The sequence below is a fragment of the Tasmannia lanceolata genome, unplaced genomic scaffold (assembly GCF_043159265.1).
Source record: "Tasmannia lanceolata isolate RefF3 unplaced genomic scaffold, GAP_Taslan_0.1 ptg000037l, whole genome shotgun sequence".
NCBI lineage: Eukaryota > Viridiplantae > Streptophyta > Magnoliopsida > Canellales > Winteraceae > Tasmannia > Tasmannia lanceolata.
Window position 1 is genome coordinate 16,525,070 of NW_027518714.1, and position 12,008 is coordinate 16,537,077.

The window sequence follows — 12,008 nt, forward strand, 5'->3', positions numbered from 1 at the left end:
CCATCGGATGTTCTAGACCATTCATTTTTTGGTCTCTGTTCATCTTAGGCCGAATGTATCAGAGGTTTGGATCATCCAATGTAGAGGATTTTTGGGGCCCATCATACCTACATAGGGACTGATAAATGAATAGTTTAGTAAATCCACAGTAAGTCGCTGCCATAGAATTAATCCTTGACCATTTTCCGGAGGGCTGAGATGAATCTCCAAAAAGCATGTGTTTTAATCTCAGCCTTTACCGAAAAGTTGAAATGCAGATGCACTAGGCAGGATGGAGATGAAAAACCTTGCACCAAAAATTGGGAAAGTCAAAGTGAATATATATATTGAGAAAAGTGTAGCTACACATACGTGTAGTTAACTAGATACACCGACTGCTTAAAATACAGTGGGCCCCACATTGTTTGCGTGATGCAAACCATTCATTTGATGGGCCCTCACATAGATAGGGTGTGCCTAAAGAATCAGCTTTGTAGGATCATCCCAACCCTACGATTTGTGGAGGCAAAAATAGACTTGTAAAAAACCTTCACAATCTGTCTATTTTTGCCTCCACAGTTTGAAGGGTTGGGATCATCCAATGGAGCTGATTTTTTGGGCACACCCTATCAGTGTGAGGGCTTATCACATGAATGCTTTGGATCACCCAAATAATATGGGCCCACTGTATTTGAAGCCGGTCGGTTATGTGTAGCTACACTTTTCTCATATATGTATTATCCTATTATCCTATTTCATTGTTTGGTTGCCATTGACACTATTCACATGACCCATCCTGATCTGTCCTTGCTATGAACGCTTTTTACTTTCGTATTACATGAAGAGGAAAAGGAAAGCAAAGAAATGGAATATATTTTCCTTTCCTTCTAAGGTATTTCTTTTATCTGGATAAAGCTATCCACAAGGGATCAACGGGTCAACCGAAGATAGAAAATGGAAGCCAACTCCTCTCTCTCAAAATGGGGTTTCTTTTATACAGGAATAGCTATCCTGGGTTGAGAGAGAGAGAGAGAGAGAGAGTACTACTTTTTTGAGAAGGATTCTCGGGTGAGTGTTTTAACAAGAGAATGGGATTTTGGTGGAATTCCTAGGCTGAATCCCTGACTTTCCGTGTAACTTGGGATTTCGGAGTGGAAGCTAAAAGTCTTGTGTGACTAACGTGTTACTCCTAAAGTCCTAAAGTCCCCAAAGTCCAACGCTACTAACACCCCCTGCTGCTTGAGAACACCTTTGAAATAAGAGAGCAATTATGCAGATACAGATACATACTCAGATTCATACCCGGCCCAAATATAGCATCTGAGCCAGTGGAGACACAGCACCTCAACGCAGAGTGAGTAACATGGTGTGCACCTCTCCCAGAGGACCCAATCAATCATTTACTCATAAGACCTGGAAACCCAAGGCTTACAATAAGCACAAGCACTTGACAAGCTTCCACTTTCTAGTAATTAATCTGCATATTGAATTTCCCTAAATGACTGAGAATCCCTATCATATAACTATAAAGAACATAGAGAAAAAACCAAACCAAAAACAGAGACCAAAGGAGAGGAAAACTATAAGTTTCATGAGGATCCAAATCCTCCCAACTTCATATCTTGAGCTGTCTCAAATTCTCCACTGCCAATTCTTGAACCCCACTCGCTGTTGCACTCCCAATCTCCTCTACCTGAACAGAGGGCCTCTCTGAAGGGGGAGGAGATGGAGGAATCATTGGTCGCCCTTCTATCATTGTGACCGGAGCTGGTGCAGCAAAAACTGGCACTGCCGGTCTAATATGAACCGGTGGTGCAATTCGCGTTGCCGGAGCTTGCCGGAGTGGTGAGGCAGAGAAAACTGGCACTGCCGCTCTTATTGTCACAGGCGGAGCCATTCCATGGTGCGGGGCTCGGCGATACCGGACAGGCACATATACTGCTGCTCCGGCCGCTGGAAACTTCTGCAGACTTGACCCAGGAAATAGGACTGGTGATGCCGAAGGGGGGATTTCGTTCATAGTCAGGGACATGGGTCTGTTCTTTGGACCTGTTTTTGGACAGATTAAAGGCAGGATTTTCGATCCTGTGACTTGGGAAGCGGGTGGAGTGGGTAGCTTTTGATCATGCATTGGGATTTTTTTTGGAAATGGCAGTGCATGTGGTGAATTTGCCGTCGCCAATGCCATCTTTTCCTGCAGACGGTATTTCAACAGAGCTCGGGATATGGTGACCTGTGCTAGCTCGTCATTGTTTTCCGTCTCTGATGAGGAGATCACGGATTCTTGTGCCACTGGTGAAATGAATTCAAATTTCAGTATCTTGCTCATAATTTCAAATTTTAACAGAAGCAAATGGGTTTAATTTTCAGAGTGGAAGTACAAGCATATGTTTCAAGATCCTTAACAAAGATACTACAATTCCATCAAATGTCCAAGCCTGCAATGAAGTATAATAGCAGACCCAAGCCAAGGGAAAACCAGGGATCCTTAACTGTACCCTAGAACAGCCCGGGCCATAGTTGAGTGGAAAATGCTTAATGCCTTACGCATCAATCAAAACAATGAAAAGAATAAGACACGAAATTGCTTTGCTGGGTTTAAGGTTTCAAGATACTAGAAGAAAATGCATTTTCCTGTATTTGTAGTCATAAAATCAAAGAAATAAAAACAAAAGTACACTCCAATGTTTAATGTTCTAAGGAAAGCCCCTCCCAATCTTTTCACTCGTGCAGTTACTAAAGATAATAAAAGATACTTCTATAAAAAAAATTCTTGAAAACTTTTACAGAAAATTCTGCTTTTCTTCAGTAGTTTCAAGTCATCTTAGGGAAAAACCATTTTTGGGGTAATATTGAAGAAAAAACGCCGCACATTGTGACATGAAACTGAAAATAGGCTAGCGCATGGTTTTAGGCATTTTGAATGGCTCCCAAAATCAGGCCAGGAGGCCCAGGACACAAGCCATGGACTCTTGGTTGAAGCAACATACTGACAGCCCTAATTGTAGGAGCCTGAAAATACTTGCTCAATTGAAAAGAGTCGGGTTCAATTTATCTACTACACTTTCTTACTTAATTTAAGAATGTTTTATACACGAAAAAGGGATAGCAATACTAAAGTTGGTGCTCTTCCCGGCTTACCAGGCCGACATGTAGAAGTCTAAAATCTAAAACAGGTTATATGATGCCCACCACGGATGTGACATGTCTAAAACATCACCAACCAAGGGATCCTTTTTTTTTTGAAAATTTACCAAGTGATCCTAATCATCCAATAGATGGACCTTCTCTGGTTGGATGTGAATCATTGGCCATTTCAGTTTGACTCTTTGCTTGCCACTACTGATCATACATGGCTATTGTTGTGAAAAATGGTTGATCTAAGAATACAAGAGATTTTATGTGGTTTGACAATGGTGAATACGCCCATGGGCAAAAGCGATCAGAGTCGCTACTATGCGAAGATTACAAAGTTACATCAAACGTCTACAAACCAGGCCTTACATAATGTCTCAACTCTAATCTCAATATAGAAGAAATTCAACCCAAACACGAAAACTACGCGATTTTCACATTACGAACGCACCCTTCCCAGGACCTTCCCTGAAGCTCTTACATGTGGGCCCTTTGGGGCCATAATTGTAATTGCAGACCTATGCATTTTACATAGGAATATATCATAAGTTTTTTAATATAGGGTATATATCTATGATCCATGGACACAGATTCGTGTGCAGAGCGGCAAGACGAATACGAGGTGTTCGACATGACAGCTCCTAAAAATCTAGATACGGGGACACACACACACACACACATATATATATATATATATATATATATATATATATATATAGATACATCTCTCTCTCTCTCTCTCTCTCTCTCTCTATATATATATATATATATATATATATATAATGAGGAATGATAGATACAAGGGAGCCCTTGCATAAAGAGCCAAAAAAGGGCTCTTGATTGGATCCACGTCATCAAATGTAACTGATTTTACTTTTTCAACCAATTTTAAATTGTGACTGAAAATGACGTGGATCCAATGAAGAGCCCTTTTGCGGCTCTTTATGCAAGGGATCCCTTGTATCTATCATTGCTCATATATAATTGTTGATTACTATCCTAATTTGCAACAAGATAAATATGGTATTCATTTAACAAACTAACAAATCTTAGGATTAAGCAATTATAAGTTTAAAACAAGAGCTCTAAAATGAAGGGTGCCCTAGCAAAAAAGGGATGAAAGGGCGCCCCCATTGGTTGTAAATCACCCAAAGTGCATTAAATTGGATGAAAAGTCAACCAACAATAAATGCACTTTGATGATTTACAACCAATGGGGGCGCTCTTTCATCCTTGTTTTGGAAGGGCGCCCTTCAGTTTAAGAGGAAACACGTAGGAAGCGTCTGACAAGTGGTGAGAAGCGTGCTTCCCCTAAATTTGAGAAGCGAGGATAACTCAACTTCCGAAGCGAGCTTTTAAGAAGCGAGAACATGACTTATTTTAATTTGAATGCTGATTTATTAAGAGAATAAAGTACTGTCTTGGGTTTTGATTTTTCAGCAAGGCAGATGGTGCTATCAAGGGGATGGAGGTGGACCTGATTGGAAAAGCAACACCCAGGCCAAACAATCTTTTCCAACCAATACAAATCAAGACCTGATCCTGATAGGAAAAGGATCACCAGCGTCGATGATCTTTTTCAACCTGTGTTGGACCCTATCCACAATGGAAGGTTGGCCAAGTTCCAAGTTCTTACTTCTCCCTCTTACTTGCACGCAGGGGGCGGAGCTACATGTAGCATAAGGGGGGCAGTTGCCCTTGTTGAGTTGGGCCAAATCCTTAATAGGCCCAACTCAATTGGGCCCAGCCCCCTTTAAAATTTGAAGGCCTGCCCCCCTTATGTATAAGCAGGTAAAAGCTTGCCCCCCCCCCCCCCCCCCCCCTTCTGCATAAATCCTGGCTCCACCACTGCTTGCACGACAGGAGTGTTGTGATAAACCAGAAGAAAACGTTCATCGAAACACCCAATAAAGGATTGCATTTTCATTTAGACCTATGAAACATTTAGCCAAAGGAATATCGATATGAAAGGTATCAACTTACATTGTTTAAGAGACGACCATGCGGCCATGGCTGCATACTTCTCTGCCTGCTTCTTGTTCTTGGCTGGATCGCCTGTGAAAGTGATTCCAGCCAGCTCCACTGTGCCTGTGAATACAGGAAGGTGTCCGAGTCCTGAGCGGAAGGTTGTGTACAATGGTAATGCTGCTCCAACTCTTTGTGAAATCTCTTGCAACAGATTCTTGTAAACGCCCGTCTCATCCTGTCCAGGACAAGCTTCAACATGAGAGAAGAAAACTCTATGACTGACAGAATGGCAAATGAACAACACACACTTGTTATAACCCTTTATGGTTAGCCATTTTTAAGACAAAAATCCTTTCCCTTTCTTATATAGGCATCAAAGAGTGAGGACTAGTTTCCATCACATTAATAAATTCAGTTGAGATATTTAACATGCCATTTTTTTATCAGGAGTAAAATATTATGGCTTTGATTGGCTAAGGCCAATCACATATTTTACTGTATGCATTTATTTGAATGTTTTTTTTATGAATGGCTGTGTCATTAATAGAGAAAAGATAATGTACGCATTTATTTCAATGTTTCATAATTTAAAATCAGGAAGATAATTTACAGATCAAATTTAAATAACAAACAAGATTTACTGTGATGGATATAAGATGTAAAGCGAAAAACATAACATTTTTAATGGGTTTGATACAAAAGAAAATGAAGGGGGGAAATCTACCCAAAGAAAAGACTTCTACAAGCCAATGAAAAGGTTACATTAAGAAATGGTGGAAACAACAAAAAAAGTTGGTTGCACTATCATTTCCCCATCATATTTCGCGAATGAGCTATAAAATGATACAACCAAAAATATTATACTTACGCTAATGTGAGAAACTTATGACAAGAAAAGAATGAGAAGCTTGTTCCAAGCCCACCTTCATGATATGAGTAAGATCTGGAACCTTAGATCAGGGAGTGACAATGTAGATGAAATACCCAAGGAAGAACTCCAATTGAATATCTATGCCTAGCCATTTGATTGAAAAATTTAATGTGGACGATAGTTCAATACATTCTTAACCATCCATTAGCACTCTATACTACACAATTACAGTCATCTTCAGAATAACTCATCTACATGATGAGACCCTTTGGATGAAAAGGTCAATATGATGTTGATTTAGTGGGGACGGGCCACGGTTAGCTAAAGGTTGGGTCTGGCCTGCACTTACCTGATTCTTTTAGGGCCCATCTAAAATCAACCTGCACTTAGGACTAACTACTAACTATGTCACAAATATCACCGACATTTTCAAAATATCGTGATTTTATTGCGACATTTTGATAAAACGACAAAATCATGAAACAATCCTGAGATTTAAAAAAATATAGCAACATATTCATTTTTTATCATTTGCAGTGAAAATATCACGATAATATCGCGACATTTTTACGAATTGTTTTATTTGATATTTTTCTTTTAAAATAATTTTATTTTGTAATTTCTCCCAATATAAACCCGTAAACAATAAAAAAGAATTTATACATCCCGAGACTTTTCCTTGCAGAGAAATTACCGAGAACGATATTTGTGACTTAGATTACTAAAGCCCGATAGCTCGGGCCAGCCAGGTCTGCATCACACACAAGCTTGAAACCCTAATTTGAAAAAATCGGTTTAAAAAGTGAGTTGCACTAAATCTGAGTTTGAAATATAGACATGGGCCAGGGTAGATCCACATTAAATCGTCCCAAATTCGGGCTTTTTTCTAAAAGTTTTAGGGCATTAATGGGCCTGGGTAGATTCAGTTACACTCTGATAGGTCCAATTTCACCCATCCATAATAAAACACTTCAATGGGAAAATATATAAAATATAAAAGGGGAAAAATACACTTAGACCCCCTGTGGTTTCTGACACATTCAACTTAACCGCTAATGTTTAAAAAGTTACAAGTAGACCCCCTGTGGTTTTGAAACACTATCAATGCTAATGAAGACCCCATACACCCCTCCAAACCCCATACCCGAATCCAAACACAACCAAAAACACAGTGGGCCCACATTGTTTGGATGATCCAAAGCATTCATTTGATGGGCCCTGACATAAATAGAGTGTGCCCAAAAAATCAGCTCCATAGGATCATCCTAACCCTTCAGTCTGTCGACGAACCGTCAACTGAGGGAGCCTACCTCACACAAATTGAAACCACAGTGTATTTTTCCCAATATAAAAAGACTCTGATAGGTCCAATTTCACTCATCCATATAAAACACTTCAATGGAAGAAAAAAAATATAAAATATAAAAAGATAATCCTTCCTCAATGGAAGTTAGTAGCCTACTCCAATATCACCTGCTCCAATGTCAAAACCATAATAGTACAGTTATTGGGAACATGGTCTCAGTGGGGCCCATCTCACATTTGACTTCAATAGTCTATATAAAACCTTGTTAACCTCCGAAAATTTCTTTCTATAAATAAGTTAAATTATAATATTTCCATCACCCATTGCATGCAAACCGTTTCCATTGTTAAAACAACTAACAAATTCTTGGAAAAAGAAAAAAAAAAAAAGATTTTCGATAAAATAAAATATATATAATACTTTGCTTTAACTGTTTAACCATGTTAAAACCTTGTTAATCTCCAAGAACTTCCCAATTTCCCATTTCTTAAATCACTAAAAAAATCTCCAGTTTGTCAGAAATTCTAACCAATTTTAACCATTCACCCCAAAAATACAAGGGACAATTTAGTCATTTCACAACAGCAAACCCATCAACCGAGCTCTAAGACTCTAAGAAGGGGGCGCACGATAGACTCCACTACCCCGGCGCATATTAGCCGACGCTCCCCCATGGCGCAAGTTAGCATTTTTTTATCACTCAGAAATCAGAAAAGCATCGAACTCAAGGAAAGAGAGGAAGATCGAGCTTAGAACGTAGAGATGAGAAACCCTAACCGAACAAAAACGGAACCCTAACGGAAAAAAGACGATTTTAATTACCAAGATCCTGGATGCGAGAGAATGCGAGGGACCTCTGCTGGAGAGCGAATTGAGCGCCACCTCTGCAGCCGAGTGTTCAGCTTGTCTCAACGTTGTGCAAAAATTAGGGCTCTCGAAAACCTCTCCGTTAAAGTTAACGGAGGACTTGAATCTCGGAGCATGATCTGGTCCTTCTCTTATACACGAATAAGACGGAAGATTAAAGCAGCTCCTTTGTGCTAGCTCTTGAAGCTGGTTCTTATACATTTTTTAGGGTTTTGGTCTCAAAACCCTAAAAAAAAAACTCTCAATCGGCCGGAAATTAGCTCCGGCCGATGGAAAATTGGAAAATGGAACTCAAAATGCGAGGTAGGAGGAGGAAAGAAAGTGAACGGCCGGAAATGTTATTGTTCCGGCGGAGAATTTTTGGCGCGTCGGAGGTTTAGGGTTTTATGTTTTTCCGGCGAGAGAGAGAGAGAGAGAGAGACAGAGAGAGAGTGGAGAGGGCTTTTGTAAGAGTGTATTGGTTTTAGGGAAATGATATTTACACAACCATGTTTTAATGATTGCACTAACTCCTCTTGTCTTTTATTTTTTAAAGAATTGTTGAAGGTTTATTACAGTTCCCAAAGCTCTTACCAAGCCAAAGACTGGCTGAGTTCGGGCAATTATTAAAATATGGTTGGGCTGATTGTCATTTCCTTTTTTAATTTTTATGTTGTTATGTTATGGATAATTCGCACCCCCACAGGATAATTCGCACCACTCTTAACGTGATTTGACGTCAAAAAGAGTTAAGATCTGCCTCAATTCACGTTATAAGTGGTGCGAATAATCCTACAGGGGGTGCGAATTTATCAGCTCCCTGTATTTAATGTTTTGCAATTGAATTTAACTGGTTTTCATCTGCTAAAAAGCGCTTTTGCTTCCGCTAAAAGCTTCTTAAAATTGTCATAAATGGATTTTTGTTTTTATGTATTTTTTTTTGGGCACAGCACCAAATGGGTAGTTTCGTCACAATATTCTGTTACCGATGGAAGAGCCCTTGGAGTGAGAAACCTTGGAATATCCGAAGTGGAGAAGTAATCAACTGAATTCCGTTAACGCCCACATACAACTATATAATTACTAAATGACCTGCAATGTTTCTTAATAGATAATAATTTTCATTTGAGCAAAGTGTTTCTGGGCACGTGGCGCACAAGGGGCTTAAAAAGCCACCGGTTAGTCGCGTTTTGTAGACCCCGCAGAGGTGGACCCGCCATACGAACCAACCGGTGGCTTTTTAAGCCACTTGTGTGCAGGCAGCTCCCTGCGCATAAACACTTTTCTCTTTTCATTTAAGGGATGATAATAATCTCATAATTTCCGGAGATTTTTTTTTTCTTTGCTTAGTAATTGAAATTTATGTCATTTTGCTATTTTTAGAGAATTGGGTTAGATTTTGTAGCATTTAAAAAGATAATATATTCGCCTTGTGTGCGAGCGTTACTCATGCACTGACAGGATATTTTGCGCCAGAAAATTATAAAAAAAAAAGATAGTAATATCGATACCTTCGATGAAATGGTATGCGTTACTGAATATATGTTGTCGTTTTATGAACATAATCTTTTAATATATACGTTGATTTTGTAAGGAAATGTCAGAGTTTTTAATGGTAAAACAATTTATAAACGGAAATGATTTCAGCACTCCATTGTTTTGATAAGATGCGCGCATCATCTTGTCGTTTAGTATTTAAAGGGCTTATTGAGAACGGTAAATCCCTCTGACAAACATTTGAATGCTAAACGATAAGATGCTAAACATTGGAGTTTTGATATCATTTCCCTTTATAAAATTAAAAAGAAAATAAAGTATGTGGTGATAATAACTTAAGAGGGAGGGAAGTTGGCGGTCACGACCTTTGGTAAAAAAATAGACAAATATACCAGCGGTTATGGCCGTCGCTAATAATTATGTTTTCACCAGCAGTCGTAATTAACCATTGGTAAAAAGGCTATCTTTACTGGCAAATAATTTAAGCACTGGTAAAGGCTTCTACCAACACCATATTTCATACCACCAATGATCTATCAGTATAACCTTTACTAGAGAATTTTTGTAATTTTATTAGCAATCTTGACCACTGGTAAAACTTTATTTTGTTGTAGTCCATCAAGGGCCTCTCCGGATACTAAAATTTTCCTAATTTCCATATAAGATTATTTTAATTTAATCTTATTTGAAAATGAGACATTGGACATCCTTGGAAATAGTTAACTTATGTATCTCTAGCACTATGATAACCATTTTTCAAATAATCATATTTAGCTTCTAAACCATTTGGATATAAGACTATATGTAAATAATTTTTACAGGTATCCAAAGAGCCCCTAAAGAAAGCAAGAGTTAATAGCCAAATGGATTGAAAACAAGGGGTGCAATTTGGGTTGGGTTGGGTCGGATTGAGCTTTTGTTTAATAAAGAGAATTGGAAGTAAGCCGAACCCTATTCTATTTTATGGTAAAAGCTCAACCCAATTTTCAAAAAATCAAGGGCGCCTGTGAGTCTAACATCCCTCTACCTATTTTTATTTTATTAATCATTTGTTGGTTAAAGTCCATGATGGTAGGTTACTGAAAGACATATGGAGAGCTATAAAATAAAGGCATATATGATAAATCATAAATGTATATAATTAAATTTAGGGTAAATTACTGTTACATGCGGTAAATTTGAAAAAATGACGAGACAATGTTGCCTTTTGAAAAAAAACTTTACAAGATGCTATTTTATTAAAAGAAGGATTTTTAGGACGAAATACCCCTCAGCTTACTTTAATCCTTTCTCTTCTATGTTTTACAGTTTTACTCTTTTACTTCCAGGTTTTACACTCTTTCATTTCTAGGTTTTACTCCGACACATTTTGTGTGAAATGACCTCATTTTCCGGCGATAGAAGCCTTCTTCTCCAGCGAAACATCTTCATTTCTCCGGCAGCAGATGCTCATTTGTTCTAAGACGGTAGAAGGAGTTCTCTAGAGACGCCCCTTTCTCATTCTCTTTTTCGTCCTCCAAATATCCAAAATCTCATTATCTTTGTAAGTATTTCTCCTTTTCTATTTTGTATTCCTATAACTTTGATTTTTGATTGGACATATTTTTGCCTCTCTCACTCTAGGGTTTGTAATATTTTTCTAGGGTTTACAATCTTCTCATTCATCTAGACATTCTGACATTTATATACAAAGCTAACCTCCATCTGATTGTGTTTTTTTAATGATAGAAGACAACTAAGGAATGTAATTTCAAGTCCAGAACAAATTTTTTGACTCAAATGAATGTAATTTTGAGTCCAATAATCAATTTTGGACTCACAATATTTTGATAAAAAAAGGAAAAAAATGACAAAAGAGAGACGGGTAATTTTTCCCAGCTAAGAATGATTATGCAACAGTTAATTTTTTAGATGTCAAGAGTCTCTTGTATCTTTCGTTTCCATTCCATTCCACATTTCTATTTATGCAACAGTTAATTATGACTTGCATGCATCGTTTAGATGTAAAATGTTTCTTTTAAGATTATAATTTGTCTATCATATTATGGAGTACATGTAAAGTAGTTGATTTTCCCATGCCCCACATGTGGTCTAAATGCTAAAAAGGATTATAAAATGGTCAATGCTGACCTTGCACACTTGAGGGGCACTATGGAAAATCTTTACAACTAAATTATTCATTGGGTGGGGTCTCCTATTATGTTTGAACTGAAATTATTTAGATCATTTAGTGGGGTCTTAACAAAATTTTCAGCCCTTTTTATGGTACCCTTTTTGTCCTCCATCACTGACATCATAGCACTCACATATAATATTATTTCTTCATTAGCTTTTCGGTAATTTACTGTTACATGTTGAAGAGTTCAAAAAATAATCATTTTTGAACTGCTATTGTGTTTAATGGAC

The 12,008-nt window shown here is 38.0% G+C and overlaps 1 protein-coding gene across 1 annotated transcript; it reads right to left on the reverse strand.

Annotated features, from left to right (window-relative positions):
• Positions 1–1,441: 1,441 nt before the first annotated feature.
• Positions 1,442–8,545, reverse strand: LOC143862473 (double-stranded RNA-binding protein 6-like). Its single transcript, XM_077373524.1, has 3 exons — positions 8,082–8,545; positions 5,098–5,317; positions 1,442–2,271 (listed from the first exon to the last, which is right to left on the reverse strand). Exons 1-3 carry the CDS (start codon positions 8,325–8,327, stop codon positions 1,595–1,597), a joined length of 1,143 nt encoding a protein of 380 aa, XP_077229639.1. The 5' UTR covers positions 8,328–8,545; the 3' UTR covers positions 1,442–1,594.
• Positions 8,546–12,008: the final 3,463 nt, after the last annotated feature.

Coding starts and splice junctions, on each gene's coding strand:
- LOC143862473 (XM_077373524.1), bottom strand. CDS start 8,327: ATGTATAAGAACCAGCTTCAAGAGCTAGCACAAAGGAGCTGCTTTAAT. Junction 5,318..8,081: donor CTCTCGCATCCAGGATCTTG/GTAATTAAAATC, acceptor TGTCCTGGACAG/GATGAGACGGGCGTTTACAA. Junction 2,272..5,097: donor ATGGTCGTCTCTTAAACAAT/GTAAGTTGATAC, acceptor TCATTTCACCAG/TGGCACAAGAATCCGTGATC.